Source organism: Peromyscus eremicus, chromosome 8b (genome assembly GCF_949786415.1).
Source record: "Peromyscus eremicus chromosome 8b, PerEre_H2_v1, whole genome shotgun sequence".
Lineage (NCBI taxonomy): Eukaryota > Metazoa > Chordata > Mammalia > Rodentia > Cricetidae > Peromyscus > Peromyscus eremicus.
In genome coordinates, this window is record NC_081424.1 from 34,985,297 (window position 1) to 35,005,753 (window position 20,457).

Sequence of the window (20,457 nt, forward strand, 5' to 3'; positions counted from 1 at the left end):
CCAAGAGTACATATATACTCTCCAATTACAGACAGGTATGCCTCATTCACAGACTTCATGGTACAGGATAGCCTGATTTCAGCTATAACTCCAGAGGTTCAAAGTTTTAATATTAATAAATACAGCTTTGATAAATTGATAGAACACTAACTACAAGAGTTCCTAAGAGTCCTTAAGTGGATTTTTAACCCTTTTGCCATGATGTAAATCCATTCCAGCTGTCTTACAGATACCTACAGGATCCTGGGGGAAAAGTTTTGCTACTGCATCAAGAAATCTGGTCTGATGAAAACTAACAATCTCCAGAGCCCATTTCTGACCCCACCTATGTTTTGAGCATATTTTGCAGATTCAGTTTTCCCACCTGACCTCCAGAGAAATAGCAGATGCCATGGCTTCTATACTCCGGATTTGCTGTGCCATTTCCCCAAGCTCCTGGAACACCACTGCTGCAACTTGCCTCCTCAGCTTCCAGAAGGAACGTTCCTGAGATCTCCCACCGTGAGTGACTCCCAGTTCCATCCTCCCCACTTCGCCCTTTGTCAGCCCGAAGCAGTCTCAGGAATTCAGTGCCCTTGTTCCCTGACTTGCTTCCATAACTCACCTCTTTTTATAATAATCAAAATGGAGGAATGTTAATATTCTGACCTGCCCCTTGAAATCTTGCCGCTTGGGGCCACCCTGCATCCTGACATAAAGGAAAAACCCTCCTCTTTCTGTCTCTTCCTCTCTCTCTCTCTTTCTCTCTACTCCCAAGAGGTGTGCATCCCTTGACCCCCCCCCCCCGCCCCCGTTTCTCTTTCTCTTCTCTCTTTCCTATCTTCTTCGTCTCTCTAGTATAATAAACCATTTCTACGTAGATGCAGTGTCTAGGTTGTGAATGTCCACCTGCCGCCCTGCCCTGCATGGAGTGGGTTGTCCGCTAGTCTGCTGCTGCACCTGTCCAGCATGCCAGCATGTTTCTATGCACACTCGGGATACCCTTGGGGTTCCCCGTGCATAATTCATAACACTAAGGACTCCAAGAGGGACCCTGATTTCTCCTGTATCATTTGGTGATCACTAAGAGACAGACGCCCAAATTCCAGTAACAATACCTTCGCATAGCACTAGCTGAGAAAGAGACAAGCCCGGTGGTGAAGGGCTGGAGACTGAGGTCTTAGTTTAGTAGTGATAGTGATGCTTTATGACATTAGCACCTGGTTTACCCCTTGGATCTATCAGCTATTAAAACAGAGGAGATGGGGAAAGAATTATAAGGTATCTTCCATATTATTATTCCATGACTCTTTTAAAGTCTACTTAAAAATGACACATCTCTCATCTGCGGAGTTAAAATACTGTCTTGTAGCATATTGCATGGTTTTATTTGGTAATTCCTGTCATTGGAATTTTTGAAGTGGAAGATGTGAATTATTCTTCAAATTGTGAAAGCATGTAGCACATCCTAACTTGAAATAGTATGTGTCTGAAGGGAGGCCAGCAGGGATGGTCTGTGTGCACATGTGTGTAGGACATGGGAGGTACCAGCAGATGCTGTGCTGTTCATGGATGCTGTACCCAGGCTTTGCCGCGACACAAAGCACATTCACACTGATTGACATCCTGGGAACTGGCCTCAGAGGAGTTATTTCATAATTTAGTTTACCTAACCATTCACGTGTATTCAGTTAATGTTATTTCAAAACATCCCTCAAAGTAAATGAAAAATAAAAGTCAGTCCTCTGCTGTTAGGTGTGTTGTTATTTTATATAGCATTATTTCTCTGGCTTCCAAGACATTTTAAAAGTCTTTTAAAAATCAACTATTTGAAATTTAACTTGTAGTGTGATCATTGTGTTATGAAAAGGGGATATGGATAGATGATCCTTAACAACAACAACAACAACAACAACAACACCCACTGCTTTTTCTCACTGCCAACTCTCTGGAAGGAGAAGTACTTACTGTGCCATGGACTGAGAGCCCAGTCTGGAATCCGGGGACCTGTCCTTATTGAGGGACTGCTGTGAAGAAGGAGAGAAAAACAAATAGTAAGTCAACAGGAGAGAACAGCCCGGTCAGCATCCACACCCTGAGTCCCCATCAGCTTTCTGCATCAAGACAGAACAGCACGTCTACGCCCGGCTTGAACGTGGATGTCTAGCCCAGTAACATCCTCATGCCTACGGAAAACCAAGAGCTAGTCTACCACTCAGTTTTAACCTTCTTTATAAGCAAGGTTAGTTTTCAGATGTTGGCCCCGAAAAAAACAAAACAAACCAAACCAAAACAAACAAAATCAACAACAACAAAACCCACACAGAAGAACAAAAGGGAGAGGTTGTTTATTAGCTTAAGTTAACACAATACTGTGGTATGTTACTTAAGCTTCATACATCTTTCATCATTGCATCTGTCTGTTCTTGTCAGCGTATCCAGATGTTTTATATTGAGGCTCAACTGCACTGAATGCAGAGATTCTGAATTTGAACACTCTCAATCTTTTACATTTTTTTTCAGTAAGTCTTACTTTATTAACGGCACCCTTGAGGAAAGACTGAATACGCACTTTAGAGGTACCAACTTAAATTCCAAGTGTTAGATACTTCCTCTGGAACTGAAGCTTTAGCTCCAACCCAAGTTCACTGAGGAAACGGTGCTTAACGTCACAGTACTTTATAATCAACCCAGTGCTGCCATAAAACAGACGGAAAGTGGTTTTTAGAGAGAATTAGATGTTACAAAGAAGATCCATCTGACATTCAAAATAAGACAATAAACTGTTGACTCATGTGCAGATGAAAGATATCTACACAATTATTTAAATTAAAGCCATTCTGAAAACAAAACCAAAAACCAGAATGAAAGAAAAGGAGGACAGCTTTTCTTTCCACCCTGTTTGAGAACTTCTGCCTTCCCACCTGCCCTCTGCTGCAGCTCACTTCACCTCTCCACTTCCCCCTTTCCCTTCACAGTCAGGTTTCTTAGGACTGTGCCCTGGCCAGCTTCGGCACCAAGTGCCTTTCAACAAGCATTACTGTGCGTATTAGAATGTTCTAAAGATTTTAAGACAACTGCTCTTCTTGACCATGGTTATGTGTTTACCATCAGGTGGCTTTAAATCAAACATTTAAGACGACAATTAAAGAATGACGAGACGGGGTGGAAGGTGGGTGCGGTAGCAAGTGACCCCAACAACACAAGAACTAATGGCATATTGATTTTTCTTGACTGCTAAACCTGATGAGACTCAGTTAAAATGTACTGAGGAAAAAATATATATCCACGGTCAATTTCAAAGTCTAGTCCAGATTCCTGAAAACCCTACCTGCCCTCACCCAATAGCACACACCACAAGCAACAACAAAAAGCATCAACACCAAACTCAGAGAACATTAATCCTCACAGAACTTCCTCTGCCTCTTTATGAGCATGTAAGTTCCAAACACATTAATCGAATTAAATGGGAGGTTTAAAATTTTACCATTCTTTACAAAGTCTAAGTATTATTTCTACCTCTTTGCCCAAGGGAAGCCAGCGCTTTACCAAAAACCATTTGTGTGCTTATAAAACTTGGTCAATGACTGGATTTAATGAGAGAACCAAAAATACAGCTCTCATCACGAATGCTCACCAACCTGCACCTAGTTGGAACTGAGGAGAGGAATCAAGTCAAATCTCCCTGTTAAGTCAGTGCTACCCTATATGGGTCTTAGTCTCACTTATAACAGTCTGCTCATGTGAAGGGGATGCTGGGATACCCTCAGAAAGGTGGTCAGAAATACACTGAAGGGTGAGGGAGATAGTAATCAGCATGCACTGTGTGTGTGTGTGTGTGTGTGTGTGTGTGTGTGTGTGTGTGTGTGTATGAAAGCAAAAAATAAACTTCATAAAAGATAAACAACAGATTAAATACTGTCTATACTGTGTTTCCTATTGTATTGTTACCACTGGTATACTTGATTCTTTTTTTCTATGATGCAAAGTAGCTTGGGCTATGTTCAAATCCTAGAAATCTTAAATCAGTAGGGAACCCAGACTTCAACGTTTTTACACTTATTTTTCAAGGACACTTACTTACTTAGGACTACTATTTCCCTCTAAACACCTTTACTCACTCATTCCTTGGTCTCGGCAGCAGCACGCCATATAGGTAGTGAGTCATGGAGGCAGTAGGAGGGGGAGAAGGAGTCTCTGTGAGCGGGTTCATTTTATCTTTCAACAGAAAGCCCCCAAGGCTGGAGTGCAATCAGCCCATAAATGCCCCCCACCACCACAAGGCCAAGGAGCATGGCTGCCCTTCTCTCCCTCCTTTCCACACACACCTCAGTTCTTTTGTGACTTCGTTTCCTCTTCATGGGCACCCTTGATTTGGAGAGGAGGGATGAAGAGAGGAAGATGAGCAAAGTGAAGATGAGGAATGGCAGGACCAGAATCTAGAGATTCCTGCTTCCCAAACCTTCAGCTTCTCTGGGATGATTCTCAACTTAGAATGCAATGAGGCTTAAATATGAAAGGAATGATACATGGAGTGATTTAAAATGATGCCACCGATTATGTGGAGATTTACCAAGAAGTAAACAACGTACAAACAGCTTTAGAAAAGAGAAACGGGCCATGCAAACAACTCACCGGAATGGATACCTCTATATTTGAAGAATGAACGGAAAATCATATGAATGTTCAATCAACGTACATTGTTGCTGGCACACCAGCATCAGAAAAAGGCAGATTTATGATACAGTATAGCTTTATTTTACATGCTGTTATGCACCCACTGATACATTTACCTTTCCAAATGTTTCATCTCTACTTTGTGGGAATTGTTTTTTTTTTCTTCTCTCTTTTAGAACATGGATTCAAGAGAGGAAGGTTGCCAATGAGGGTTTGGTGGTTAAATTCTAGTCTTGGTTCTGTTAGTAGCTTTGTGTGGCCCTAGTAAGCCACTTAACCTCTCTTGGGACTTCTCTTCACTAGGAAAGGAAGGAGGGGCTCAGAATCCAAGCACAGCTCTCACAGCACCACACTCTTATTTCTACAGATGAGGAAATGGAGGCCCAGAGCTACCAAGGTTACAGAAGCAGCTGGAGGGGTACACCAAGCTTTCTAAAACTGAGTTAACAGTAAAACTAATTTGCAGTACAATTTTGTTTGTAGCCTCAAGTGCAAACACGTAGACGTAGGATCATTCTGGTAAAAACTAGGTTTGTATGGCTTGGCGCACTCTGCCACTGATGTAGTAGATTCAGTGCTTTAAACGTGGATCATGGCCCTCTAACTAAAGGGAGGAGCTGTATCATGTTCCTCCACCAAGCAGCCTTGGTGCTAAACCCACCACATACACACTTTGCACTGTGTTTGCCATTATGCCACAGAGTGCCAGCAAGGGCTGCCTGGACACAACCAGGATCCAAAATGATTTGCTGTGAACGTCAGTGTGTTTACTATAGATACACCTATAGAACCAAAACAATTTCATTATGGAATGAAAAGAAACCAACACAGCATTTTCTTGGTGTCATTCATTAGCATGTGACAAATTAATGTATCTTTGGATTGTTGTACTAAAATGTTGGATTTTAAAAGTTGCTGCTCAAGTTTCATTTAAAAAATGTTAAATGAAGTTTGTCTGGGATTAGGATAGACTTTCCAACTATGTCTGATATGATTTTAATGGTTCCTTTGACATACTGTATGAAGCATTTAGGCAAAGCCCTAGTGGGAGGGAATATATCCTAAAAGGGAGATAGATACTTGCTCACTCTCCTTTAGCTCTCAAACCATCACCCTTTGTACTTGCAAAATTAGAATGTCTAACAGGCATGTAGGAGTCAAGTTGGAAGCTAACATCCATACAAAGAGCTCTCACTCCGTATCTATCAAACAGACCTAAGGACAAGGAACTCTACTAGGCCAGGGCAGGGCTCTTACACCCTCCTTCCTATTCTTTTCTCAAAAACAAAACAAAATGAACAAAACCAAACAACAAAACCCAGGAGACCTTTAAGATGCTTTTTCTGTCTGTGGACTTGAATCAAAAGCTGTAAACCACAACAGAGACGATGGAGGTAACCTGGGCTAACTTGTCTGGCAGAGAGGAATTCAGATGTCTTTCTCCTTTCTGCTTTGGCCAACATTAAATAAACTCATTTTCCTTTACCAATTTCTGTTTGCTGATTTCTTTGGAATATGGGAAGCTGAGGTAGTGGGTTTATGGACTTAAGTACTCTGCACACAGACAGCCCTTTCCAGTCTCATCAGAAATACTAGTGTTAACTGTTGTTGGCAGCATTTGTTACAGTTAGGTACAAAATGCTTCCCATCAGTGGATTAATATGTTGATTGATGCAAAATTTAATAGCATTACTAGGCTGTGTGTGCTAAGGCCTTGGTGGAGGAAGTAGGTCACAGGGGACACTCCCTGGAGGGTATATCTTGACTTTAGTTCTTTTCCAGTTCCCTCTTTGCTTCCATGGCTGCCAAGGGGTGAGCGGCTCTGATCCATCATGGCTTCTCTGCAAGAATGCTTTACTTCACCACAGGCCTGAAGACAAGGGAACCAGCAGACTGCTGGCTAACTTCGGAAACTGTGAGCCAGGATAAACCTTCCATTCTTTTAAATAGTTTCTTTGGGGAATGTTGACACAGCAGCAGAAGCTAACTGCCCATAAGGTTGGGGATATGAACTGATGGTGAAAGGCTGAGTACATTTTCTACTACTCCAGTACCTCTCATCTTTTTTCAAATGAGATTCCTTTTTTTCTGGTGGTAGTGTTGGCAACCAAACTGGAGCCTCAAGCTAAGCAAATGCTTACCTACTGAGTTACAACCTCAAAGAATGAGCTTTTGAAATAGAAATGTGATCACATCACCTCCCTGTTTACAGGCTTTGAAGGCTCCCAGCACACTTGAGATAAACTCCAACTCCTAAATGTGTCATGAAGGCTTCCAAGATCCTGTCTATTTATTTGAGGTCAGTCTTTTATCTCAAGCTCCTACCATGATGCTACACTAGGTCATCTCAGGTTCTTCACAGGCTGTTTCTAATGTCCCAGAGGTAGCCCTCCAGTGATAACTTCCAGTTTTCACAAATGAACCCACAGTTTCCCATCACTATCCTTTATTGTTTATGTTTAATTTTGTGACCTTATGACTAATGCCACTTTCATTCTTTAGGCTGTAATGCAGGGACTATTGCTGATTCATTGACTGTCATTTTTACCAGACTTCGTTTTACCACAGTGTCTGACAACAAAACAGGCATTCTAATGAGTGGAAAACAAATAACGAAGATGCCCACGCAGGTGAAGGAGTGAGAATGGGATCCTGAGGTAAGGGCCGAGGACCAGAAAAACGAAAGTAGAAAATGATCCCAGCTTGAGGATGGGTTTTCCACAAAAGGAAGTGCTGATCTCTCCAAACAGCTGCAGAAACAGGGTGAGGTTACAGAAGTACAGAGAAAATCAGGATGAAACTCGAGGGATTCATGTTAGGTGATAACTCCTGTGAAAAGCAGGAGCCAAAGCCGACTTGGAGCACAAGAGTAGTGCTTGAGGAATGTGGGTACCGTTTTCTTTGACAGGGTGTCAGGGAGTGTGTCAGGGAGTCAAACAAAACAAACAGAAAGGGGACAAGACAGTGTGCCTCACTGAGGCAGGTGATCACAGCCAACATGGTGTGAGTTTTTTAAAAAGCAACAAATTAACACAGAATACAAGTGGCAAAAAGGGGCATGTGGTTTGCTGTAGGCTTGGAGATGGAGGAGACAAATTACAGAGTCTAAGAGCTGCTTATGCACCTGGCATCAGACTGTTAAACAATGGTGCTTGAATGATCTGACTTCCTGTGGTCCAAGAGGCCTGGTTTGGGAAGAACAGAAATGGATTGTAGGTGAACAAGAAGGTAGAAAACATGAGAGTGGACCTCCATTAAAGAAAAAGTGTACCAGTTAACGAATTGTATGTGCAAGTGTGCATGCACTTGTGAGAATATATGGGGTCGGATGACAAGTTACAGGTGTCAGTTCCTTCCTTTGACTATGTGGGTCTCGGATTGAGCTCAGGTAATCAGGCTTGGCGGAAACTGCCTTTAACAGCTGAGCCATCTTGCCCAGCTGACACGGCCCCCCCTTTATTTTACAATTCCTACAAACAGAAGAATTATTTGAGTCTTCTACTTCCTCTTCAATTATTTTCCAATCTCCCATAAGGGAATAATTCTTCCCAAATCAGGTCATATGGACTACAGGGAAATTCTCTGCATTAAGATACAGTAGCATGTAGGTGATGGCTGCTTAGACACACCCACAGTAACAGGGCAACAGCATGGGTGAAACAGAGAAGGCTCATTCAGTGCTGAAATGTTCAAGTCAAAGAGTGATTAAAGCAAATTTGTTCCAATATGTTGAGAAAGAAGTTTTATTTCATGGTTCATCTGAATAAAAAAAAAAAGGACCCTTGAATAAGAAAAGGTCCATTCCCTTTTATGATCCTAAAAAGAGAAACCTTGAAATTAGCACCATCATTGATCACCTCTCTGTGACTGCTAAGTAATAACTAGAATATTGTCACATAGTTAAGTTTCCACGGGTTTTGCAAAGACTAGCATCAAGCTCCTCAAACACTGGAAACAAGCACTATCAGCAGGTACCCACGTCCGATTAAGAGATATTTTAGAATTCCAGGTCTAGTGGCTTAGGAGTTAGGAGGATTGTTTGGTTCAAGGCCGGATAGTAAGACTTTCGTTGTTGTTGTTGTTCACAAAATTTAAACAACAAAATCAATCTCCCGAACCCTGACAATGCACAACATATTCCTAAAAACAGTGCATTATTGTCCTGAAATGCCAATAGTGCTGAGGTTGAGAATCTTTTAAGAAGAAAGGCTTCCCAAATGACAGTAGAGTTAGGGTGTCGAGACTTCGAAGGAAAGGTCATCTGCTTGCCAAGTCAGAAGATAGAGTGGCTGATTCTAATCAGTCCTGCCACTATCTAAAGGACAGTTCTGACAGAATGACTGGCGGGGAGTTCTCGCAATCACATCTTTCACATTTTAGATCTCTAACAGATTTTCAGAGAAATGTTATTGATGTTTAGATTACCCTTGGAGACATCATCAGGAAGAGCATGCTGTGGTACTCTGTCAAACAACCCTTGGTCTTCTCATAGAGTCCTAGGCCATGTGGGACACTGAGAACAGTAGAGTGGAGTGGAGTGCCATTTTTATACTTCCGTAGAGTCATTATTCAAGATTACTTACCTCAGAGAATCAGTGAAGTTTACAGAAGCAAAACTGGTCCATAGCCCATGACACACTCTGAGAAGAACTGTGATAAATGCCCTAAAAATACTTATTTGTGTGTCTTAAAAAAAATCACAGAATATTCACTGAGAATCTATATTAGTCTATAAATTGAACTTTACTGAAAGATCAGCATAACAAAATGGAATGTGATAAAGGCTGAGTTCAGACTCAAATTAGGAGTTGCTAAATGGGAAAACAGTTCACATGCATGTTATTTTTTTAAAAAAATAAATTTAATTAATGGAATTAAGAAGACATCAGGAATATTTTCTAAACCCACTTCTGGGGTCACACTATGGAGGGACTGCCCCACAGACTCCATATTTCAGAGCTCCTGGCAATATTCTAGACCTCACCCCAGGCTAGATAAACAAGCTGCAGTATATGGGGCCTCATCCTGGGGGCCAGAGGACCCTGGGGACTGAGGCAAACACGCCAATACAATGACGGGGGCACAGGTGCAGGCCCAGAAGGCGAAGCAGCTGCAAATCCAGCCCCTAGCCCTTCCGAGAGTCAAGACCTCATGGCCCCTTTTGTCGGCTGGGTTGAGTCTCTGAGGGCTGCCGGTGTTCCTCTGTACTGGGGTCTTAATGTGGAGGGCGGACGGGCGGACTTTGAATGGCACGGGGTCTCTGGCTTTACTGTCACAGCATTGGGGTTCCATGTATTTGCCCTGCGGAAGTGCTGTTTACAGACTAGCAGATCATTTTCTAATATGCAAATGATACATTTTTGTTACAACAGTTGTTTAAGTTACTACTACAAGTCACAGGGATGTTAAGAGAAGTTATCAGTCCTGGATGCATTGAAAGTCTTCACGGAATTCACTAACTAGATATTTTATTTTTTAAACTATCTATAAGGTAAGGTTTTAGCTCATGAATTCCCTATTATATATCAAGTTAGTTCTTTCCAGATAAAGGATAAAACATTCCTGAAACTTAAAAGCAAATTCTATAAATTAGAGATACACCCTATGTTTTCTCTTTCAGAATTACTAACGTTAAAAAGTGATATTATTCTTTAGCATTAGGAAGGAGGCAATAATTATAACTGCATTTCCAATGATTTAGTGTTCCTGAATTCTATATATTTGGATATCATATCAAAAATTACCACTGCAAAAGTATCTTTGTTGGGTACTTGACATAAAAATAAAATCATATTATTCTTATGGTTAAGAATACTTCAAATTCACCCCTGGTGTAGAACCATTTTTTTTGCTATATAAAGTGATTTTTGAAAATAATGTCATCTAGCACAATTACAAGATTCTCTGGAGACTAAGAGATGAAAACGAGAAGTGAAGGCAAAAAAAAAAAGAAAAAAAAAAAAGAAAAAAAAAGTGAAGGCATCCTGCTGTTTAAGTACCCATTGTTTTCATGAGAGGCTGACAGGAATCACCAGTATAAAATTGTGTGTGAGTGTGTGTGTGTGTGTGTGTGTGTGTGTGTGTATGTGTGTGTGTGTGTGTGTGTGTGTGTGTGTGTGTGTGTGTCTGTGTCTGTGTGTGTGTTGGAAGAGGAACTATCATGGAATTATCTGATGCTTTGGGGTTCTCTGTTCTTACTTTGGACTATACAAAAACAAAACAAAACAAAACAAAAAAAAACCAAACCAAAATGCCAAACCAGATGTTACTGATTATAATTAGACAGTGCACTTTGGCTTAGAAATTGGTCATTTTCAATTAAACTAGCTTGCTCTTACTGACTCTACATGCCAGGAAAACACTGAAAATGATTAAAACACATTCTTTCTACGTGAAGATGAGCTACAATGTATAGTTTTAAAATTACCTAGGAAAAGCAAAACTAATGATTAGTATTTGTCTAATGAATTTTCACGAATAATACCCCAAGCATCACAGTGACTGTGCTGTATTTCCAGGAGTAATCTAGCATTCCTGTGTCTAAGCTTCATTAAATCTGGCAGCCACTGGAATTATATGTGGAAACTATCTATGACACATACAGTTGTGTCAATGCCCAAGTACTCACAGAAGAGAAATGACGCCTTTCAATTTTAAGCACTGTTTTTAAAATTCCAAAAAGAAAAGAAAACTGAGCGTTTATCAGTAACAACAACAAACACCTACAACATTTTATGAATTAAGAATATTCTGGGTAGCCGGGCGGTGGTGGCGCACGCCTTTAATCCCAGCACTCGGGAGGCAGAGCCAGGCGGATCTCTGTGAGTTCAAGGCCAGCCTGGGCTACCAAGTGAGTTCCAGGAAAGGCGCAAAGCTACACAGAGAAACCCTGTCTCAAAAAAACCAAAAAAAAAAAAAAAAAAAAAAGAATATTCTGGGTGTTTTTGTAATCCAAAATAGTTTAAAAATAGAAATTTCTGTGTCATTTTCTATGACATTAAAGAAAGTGTCCAAGATGTATTAGTAAGAGAAAAAAGAACATTAAGTATAATCCTAATTTTATTAAGATAAATCAACATGACGGAAGTCATGCTTGCTCACATGCAAAGAACACCTTAGAAGGCCATGCAAAACTTAGAATTGATAGGGTTATAAGTGTACAAGACTTGTTTTTAATCCTATATTATTTTTATTCACTAAATTTTATAAAATACAAGGATACATTACTTTTTATAGTAAAACTAATTAAAAATGTCTAAAATAAAAATAAAAAAATAAGACCAAGTTGCTAGAATGACTTTTTTTTTTCTATTAGATGCAAATTGGCAGCACATCCTGGTACAGAAGTCCTAGAAGAGCCTGGAGGAAAACATCCATCTCCACCCAGGCAACACAGGCAGCTGCCAGCCACCACCATTTCAGTGTGCCAGGTGATACGCACCCAGAGCAACAGAGCAGGTGTGTCCACTGGGAAGAACTTGGAGGAGCTGGCAGCGGCCAAGCCACTGAAAGGCATCATTTTACTTATTGTATAGTTTGAACAGAAGTAAATTTAAAAAAGACAGTTATTGAAGTTTTTTTCCTTTTTCCCCTTAAAAGTTTAGAGAATAAAGTTGAGCGTATTGGCATAAGCCTGTAGTCCCAGCCACTTGGGAGAATCCTTCAACTCAGCAGTTCATGGCCAGTCTGGGCAATAGAGTGAGACCCCCCCCATCTCAAAAACAGAAACAAATACAATATATTTGTTTATATATGGGAATATATAGAACATAATTCTCAGAAGTTCCACGGGAAGAAGGCCCACTGAAACAAACATGAGACAGGCATGTAAAAAGCCACAGTGACACAAAGTCTGGCTGTGGAGGTTAACGACTGTCTATTATAATAAGATGGCACAGAGGAGAGAGGACATGGCTGAGATTACAGGGGCCACACCCCTTATTAGCAGTGTCATCTGAATGAACAGCTCCCTACTTATGGATCTCAATTTGTTCATCTGCACAAGGAAGTAGCTGAGCTAGAATCGGAGCTTCAGTGCTGGCACCAGCTCCATTATAATATGAACTCAGACCTCCCACAAACCCTAGTCACTTTACATGTTCTTTAAAAAAACTTATCTATGATAATAAGAAAGGGCTTGCATTCAAAGTTAAATCTCTGATGCATTTTTATGGTGTGCTTATATGACAGAATCTTGATAAAATCAAGCCATACCCATTTTGATAAAGGACTAATTAAGAAATACAACTAACCAGGTGCTAGGGAGGCTCAGGTTCACATCTCTCAAGATTGGCTGTCAGCTTCATGACTCAGGGTATTCAAGGCATTTTAGTGCCTGGAGCAACATTCTGTTTATCAGGGACTTCTGTTTACATTAGCTTAGATCTTTTCACACACTCTCTCCCTCCAGGAATTATCACACTGTCTAATACACAGTCGTCAAATTCCTCAGAGGATGGATATATATGTATATAATTAGGAACACACACACACACACACACACACACACACACACACACACACACGTACGTTCCTAACTGTTTAAATGCTGGAGACTGAACCAGTGTCTTGTATTGCTAGACAAGTATCTATCACTGAATTAATACCCACTGCTCTCTTGTACGATTCTAGTCTAAGACATGGATTCATATACGGCAGATCAAATTATATTCTTCAAGTAAATCAATTCACTCACCTTAACTTTAAACCCTGATCTGAGCTCCAACTTTTCTGTGGGAATGTCCTATTTCCTGGCCCAAATGTATTCTTACCCTGTGCGACACTTGCTTTAGGCATTAGTATTGTTAATCAGTCTTCCTTCTGCAGGGACTCCAGCCAAGGCTCTGTGCATGCTAGGCAAGTGTTCTACAACTGAGCTTCATCTGTGGCCTAACTATTTCATTTTTAAAACACTTTTAATTTGCATACTGTATATTTTCTTGAGATCTTTTAGAATTAGGGTTTGGACCGTAAGTGCTAGGCTTGCCATTTGAAGAACTAGTATGTTGGGAGATGAATGTAAAGGTCTGTCTGCAGCATGGAGATCAAAACTGGAAACTCAACTACAGTCTAAACTAAGACCATGACACAGCAAAAGAGTGGTCCAGAGCAGTGAGAGTTCTCTGAAGTAAGTGGTCCTTAGGAACACTGGCACATCATGATGAGGGAGGCCAAGACCAATTTCACAGGAGCTGTTAAATACAGAAGACTCCTACTCTCCCCCCTGGCTGACAGACTCCATGGAGAGGAACACACTTAGATTCAGGAGTGCATGGCCTTCATTTCCATGGTCAGCACAGTGTGAGTCGGGGACACCGGTAAGGCTCGATCTTTCATTGCAATTCACACTAAACCAAAAGCCTTGTTCCTGCCCCCATGCTAATGTTGTATTTCCATGGCACTGATTTATCTAGGTTGTAAATTGAGTATAGAATTGTTACCAGTGGATGATGTATATCTTTTCAAAATTCCATCAAGCCTCACCATGATGGTTTGGGGAGATAATGAGGTGGTAAGGATAGAATCTTCACAAGTGGGATTTGTGCTTTTGCAAAACAGGAAACAAGAGAGATCCTTCTCTGTCTGTCTGTCCTGTGAGGTTGCAATGGAGCTGCAAACCAAAGTCTACCTTCAACAGACACCAGATCTACTAGCACCTCAACCTTGGACTTGCCAGTCTCCATACGGCGGGAATTATCCGTCATGTAAGCCATTACAAACTATTGCATATTTGTTCTAAGAGCCCTGAACTAGGAAAAGCATCTGCCTCTTTTTTAAATCTGCTGTTGATTTGTAGAATGAATAGCTTCCTGTAACCTAGTGGCAAACCTAGCTTTCTAAGTCTACCAGTCTTCTCTTGCTTCTCTGAATTCTCCAATCTGGTGCAGCATGCAGGAAATAACTCACTCTTTATTTCTAGGCTTTGACTTTACCCAAGTTATCTCCCCCTCCATTTGAAAGGGAGGCTGCTCTAAGCTTGACTCTCTTGCCATATTTGCCTAGTCAATTCTCTGTTGAGTTGTAGAAGGATAAGTGATGACCACTAAATACTGCAGAGATGCCAGTGGTACCCTATCTGCTCCTTATAGCTGATATAACAACAAAAGTCTCTGGGCATTGCCAAATGTCTCCTGGGAGGCAAAATCACTACCAGTTGAGAAGCACTGGTCTATGCCAAGACTCATCAATCATTTTGTTCTTTTATAATAAAACAAACTCCTGTGTCTTCCACAATCCATCATGTCCTGATTTTGCCTCCATGGCATATCAGTCTGTGTCTCTTCAATACTTGAAAAATAGCTGGACATCTTATCTTCCTCCAACAACTACTCATGCTCCCCCCCCTCATTTCTTCCAAGTAAAACCCTGAGAATGGCTTCCACTGGCTTGTCATGTTGATTCCAGTGCAAAGCTATTAGGGTCCTCTTGACTACTAAATGCTCAGATAATCCAACCACTTGACTGGTAGGTGTGTTAACCTGCAGCCTGTATCGCACAAATTCAAGGATCATTTCTAGAAGAGGTATCTCATGTAGGCTTTGGAGGAGAATAGAGGATAATTAGGAATTAACGAGGCAAAGTGTGTGGGCATACATCTCAGCCAGATTTTACAGTATGTTTGTGTTCAGTTAAGAAGAACCCCCAAATAGTTTGTATAACTTCATATACTTCTTTTAAGTCCTCAAAGCTTTAGACTATAAATTTTTTTCCCTTGGGAGCTCTTCCTGGCCTTCCCAGAATAAAATGGAAGGCTTTCTTCCCATGTGTTCCCAATGGAACATGCATATGATCTTCACTCTCATTCCAAGAGTCTGTTGAAACTACCTGCTTAGGTGGCTTACTAGCAGCCTGTCAAAACCATAAGGTAAGTGCCTTGTCCACTTACACAGCTTCATTTGGGCTAAAAGAACAGTCAGCATGAAAGAACTAAGTAACTACATGTTGAATGGCTTGTACAGGATGGGGTCAATTGCCAAAACCACAAGATACATATATTGGTGTGTGTGTGTGTGTGTGTGTGTGTGTGTGTGTGTGTGTGTTCATAATAAAAAATTGACATGGCTTCTCAGCCTAAGGCAAGAGCTAATGTCACAAATGGAACAGGTCTAATACATCTTATGCATAGAAATACTATTCACACCAGAAAGACACTGCTCTTTCTGATGGCACAGACCTTAAAAGGCAATGGCATTTCTCTGGCTGACAACAGTTGAAAGCATCTTCAGTTACTAGCAAGTGACATGAACTGTCCTGAAGGGATAGAGCATCTCTATTCTGTGGACTCCTGTGACTTCTGGCATCACTGTGTACCTTCTAGGTGAGGGATGCAGGGTTAGTGTGAGAACCGAAGATACAAGTACAGAGTGGAGAGCAGCATGCTGGAAGTCACAAGCTCTACTTCTGGGCTGTGGACAGGCTGTGACTTGGGGGGTTTAGGACTTTGTCCTCTCTGAGCCTCCTCAGTTTCCTTATCTGGAAAATGGCTGTAACATTCACTTCATCTAGTTCATGTTGGTGCCCAGATCAAAAGGAGTAACAATGTAAACAATGGAAGATCATAAGCATGAAAAATAAAGGAACATTTTATACAGATTGAAAAACATCAGAGCATCCTAGATACAACACACATTTTTGACAGTGCATACCTTTTGAGAAGCTGGGAACTTTTCTGCTCTGATTTTCTCCTTGGGTGTTAAAGGAGGAGACCGCATCTTTACCTCTGGAGGGGATTCTCGATACAGTGCTGGAATTAAAACAGGAATTCATACCATTAAATCCAGAGTATTGTACTGTTCCACCAGAGAACAACTACGATGGAGGGCAGATATCTAAACTGAGAGAAATTGATACTCAATTCTTTGTTGCAATAACTAGTAATGTGGGATGTATTTGTTAAGGTAGTGTGCAGTCTGACCCATTAGTTGTGACTGCAAGGCTTCAATCATGAAGATTTAGAAATGCAGAAGGAATCAACTTACTAACTACATGGTCACACAGATGCTTATTTCAGTTTTTTCTCAATATGCAGTCACCAGGAGCCTGCTGGGTATAAGGTCATCTGCTAGGCAGCAGCATGGTCTCTGCTCTCAAGGAGCACCTGTGGGCTAGGAGGCTGTCAGTCACGTCCACAAATACAGCATCATTTGAAAGGCAGCTAACAACAAAGACAATGGAAAATCCCGAATGGAGGAAGTGGAAGGTATATCTAGCTCTGAAGAGCAGGTGAAACTGTGCCCTGAGGGATAATTTGGGCACAAAGAATGAATAAACACAGATTTAGGATTACGCTTAAGATTTAAACTTAAAACCCCTTTAATTTAAGATCATAATCTACAGAATCTATTGAGTCTACATGAAATATATGCATTTTACTGTAAAAAGCCATATGCAAATCTTAAAGGGCTAAAATGAAAATCTATTTTAATTAAGAATAATTCAGAATTGAGAAATTCCAAAGATGTATTTAATTGAAACTGCACAATTAAGATTATGAGCTATTATTAGCTGGATGTGAGTATGGGCTGGTATTACTCCTAGGTTTCTTTGTATGTTGAGAAAAGTGTCTTAGATGTGATTGGGAGGAACTGACTGTTTTCTTCCCAGTGGCTTAGACACAGAATCAGACTGGTTAACGATGGAGTGTATCTTCTTTCCTTTTGCTGTTCTCAGTTGACAGAGGGTAGAGATTCTGTTCACATATAAACTCACGTACATGCTCTGTACACGTGGCTTCAGATAAAGGTCAGGGACAACTCCTTCCACTAGCTTTAGAACAGAGTACATCGCTGAGAGCCATTCTCCCTGCAACGCTAACTATGGCAGGTGAACTTTTGTTAAAGTTAGGCAACAACTAGGCTAAAAGGGAACGAAAAGAGCCGGCTGAAGTATGAGCTTCAGTTCTTATACCTCGTGTATTCTGATTTTTCTCCTGCTCTCACCTCCACAAGGCTCTTAAAGACACAGTGACTAGAGGAAGCATCAATTACCCAGGGGACAGTTAGAAATGATGGTAACTGCAGGGTGGCCATGAGTGGAGGCAAGAAGTCAATTCTGTACAGAGCCATTGACCACCACTGCAGGAGCTTTCCAAGTTACTATGTAAGGACAATGAAGTTTATTAGATTTTTAACTAACTGTTGATCACGTATCTGTAGCCTGTCAAGAGGCAAACCTTGGGGCCTATTTCTGCAGAATATGCTGTTGGGAGACACACGATCTCTTTATACTGTCAAGTCAAAACAGGATCTGTAGATGTTTTCAGTGGTCTCCGACAGGACCAGGCTGAGCCTGGTCAGTGTCACAGACATACTCCAGTGAGAATGCTACACAACAGCTCTGGTTAGCAGCGAGCCATGCCCCTGCTCCAGAGCTGGCCCGGGGAAAGGTGGGGAGGAGTGTGGATGTTTACGGTGGGAGAGGACATTAACACTGTCTTAAGCCATGGAATGCACCCCGAGGAGAGTTTACAAGCTATTAGTCATTCCTTAGAGAATAAATAAAGCAGGGACACACAGAAAACTAAGAATTGTGCCGTAGGAGACAGAAGTGGGTAATTTTTGCAATTCCTGGCACTTTTAGGAGAGGAGTTTGTTGAGGCAACGGACAAGCTGAGGAGGAGAGCCGCAGTACTAAACGAGGCTCTGGGAGGATGAGAGGGCAGCAGAGGGCAGGCATTAAAGAGAAGCCACTTCATCTAGATGTAGCCTAGCTCAGTAATTAACTAAGACATTCTTCTTCCTCCTTTAATTTTTTTAAAAATATATGTTTACTTTCAACATTCTCAACTTACACAGGAATTAGTAGTACTTTTGTTCAGTCATAATTTGGTTTAAATGGGGTTTCAAAGATTAGCATGAAAGTCAACTATTAGGAATAACTAATTGTTGCAGAAACACAGACAATAACTATTCCAAACAGTGTTTCTGAAACAATTAGTTATTCCTAATAGTTGTTATATTAGGAATAGTTCCTATAGGCAATAGTTCCTATTGCCCTTTAGATCAGAAGCACACGAGTGTCTGTGTAGGAGAGCTTAGCCGATGGAGCTCAACATCTTCCTTTCAAAGATGAGATCACACAGGTCACTATAAACTGCTGGGCATGTGCTCCAACGTGCCTTTCCTGACTATGTTCTGGGCTTGCCCTAGTATGCCACCAGGCCGGCTGCTGTGAGGACACTGTTCTGAAGAAGTACAACTGCACGCTGCTCTCTCACTGCCAGGCTTCCTGTGGCAGCTCTATTTTCACCTTTCAAAGCCTCGCAGCAACAACTACAGCTTTTAGAAGGCCTCATCAGGAATCTTCTTGTGTTCACTTTTCTTTTCACAAATGGCTGCTTACTGAACTTGAGAATGAAACAGCCCCCTTCACTCCTGTTTCGGCAGGTACCTGGCCAGAGCTGAGGGATACAACTAGGAAGAGTGAGAGCTGAGGGATTTGATATGCTGGTCAACTGAGGAGTCACTGTGGTGAGAGAGGAGCTGAGGAAACTGTGTGCAGCAGGCGGCAGGGGAGAAGGAGCTGACGGAGTAGCTGCAGGAGGCTCCCCAGGGATGACCTCCATCTCACAGCTTAGTAACCCTCCGGTATACTAGTGCCTCCTCTCTTCAGGTTTTCCATCAGGAGAATGGAAAACGTTTCACACTGGTAAACACATGCAATGATTATGTAGACAATACATGAAAGGGTAGAAAGTGATCAAATTTTGGGTGCAGTTTTACCATCTTAGTATTACCAGGAAGGGAGAGAGCATGCACTTACTTTCACTAGACACATGATTAGCTGGAAAGAAGCCTTCCTGCCCCTTCCCTAAGCTGCCATACCACCAGTCTTCATTATCTTTGAAAAACACTCGGATAATGTCTCCGCGATGGATGGTTAGTTCATCTGATCGGCTCGCTGTGTAGTCATAAAGAGCCACGACCTAGGAGGGAGATAAGACCACCACAGCTTTATCACAACTGTGCCACAGAAAAAGCCCCAACACTCACTTCCTCTTGCAGAAGAGCAGCTGAAACCAAAGCAGGACTTTGGTAAGTCTGAGGCTGCATCAAGGGTTGCTAATAGGACCGGGGCGGTGGGAACACAGCAGGAGAAGAAAGATAAAAGACTGTGGGATTGAGAAATGGTTAAGAGCACTCAACACACAAAGATTAGCTTCAAAATACCAGATGTTAAAGTTGTGAAGTCAATGACTTTGAAACAAATTAAAAAAAAAAAAAAAGACAAACCCATCACACACCATTCTCTTTCTTAGAACTGCTTTATAGTACACCTTGAGGTCCCATTCTCTGTGCTAAGTAGATGCGTCTGAAAGAAAAAAGCTCCAGGTTATCAGTTTTACAAAAAAGAAGAAGCTCAATGGAACAACTTGATTATATAATTCTATTATCATCACTGGGTTACTGCTGAAGTCTCCTTTTGAGAAAAAAATTCTCTTGAAAAACAGCTTTTGATATTTTTATACCAACACCTAATCCTTCTGACTTTCCTTTAACAGCTGATCTTTGTAAGGCACAAGCGAAGAGCAAAGGCCTTTCTATGAGAATCCTCTTCTTTGTTTGCTAACAGTATTTATTCTATTTGGTATGTTTTTCTCAAAAAAAAAAAAAACCACCACACACAAGTCAAAATGATGCTGTAGAGCTGCACAGGTGTTTAAAAGTCCTTGATAGCATGTGAAAGGAGGGCCCAGTCCATCTCAGATCTGGTGCACCGTGTAAAGTGGGGTAAATAATACGCATGCACTAGAACACGCTTACTTTACTGTTTCTTCACTGAACAGGGCTTCAAAATGTATGT

At 41.3% G+C, this 20,457-nt stretch overlaps 1 protein-coding gene across 4 annotated transcripts in view; it reads right to left on the reverse strand.

The window, feature by feature from the left end:
- Ahi1 (Abelson helper integration site 1) overlaps positions 1 to 20,457 on the reverse strand; it is a 150,308-nt gene that overhangs the window by 11,449 nt on the left and 118,402 nt on the right. For 3 of the 4 annotated variants that reach the window (XM_059272672.1, XM_059272670.1, XM_059272671.1), the window contains 3 exons: positions 19,417 to 19,579; positions 16,302 to 16,399; positions 1,948 to 2,006 (listed from right to left, as the gene is read on the reverse strand). In XM_059272672.1, coding sequence (XP_059128655.1) covers positions 1,948 to 2,006; positions 16,302 to 16,399; positions 19,417 to 19,579 — 320 coding nt within the window. Of the gene's footprint in view, positions 1 to 1,947; positions 2,007 to 2,046; positions 4,348 to 16,301; positions 16,400 to 19,416; positions 19,580 to 20,457 lie in introns of those variants that run through there. The other variant, XM_059272673.1, reaches the window with a different exon arrangement.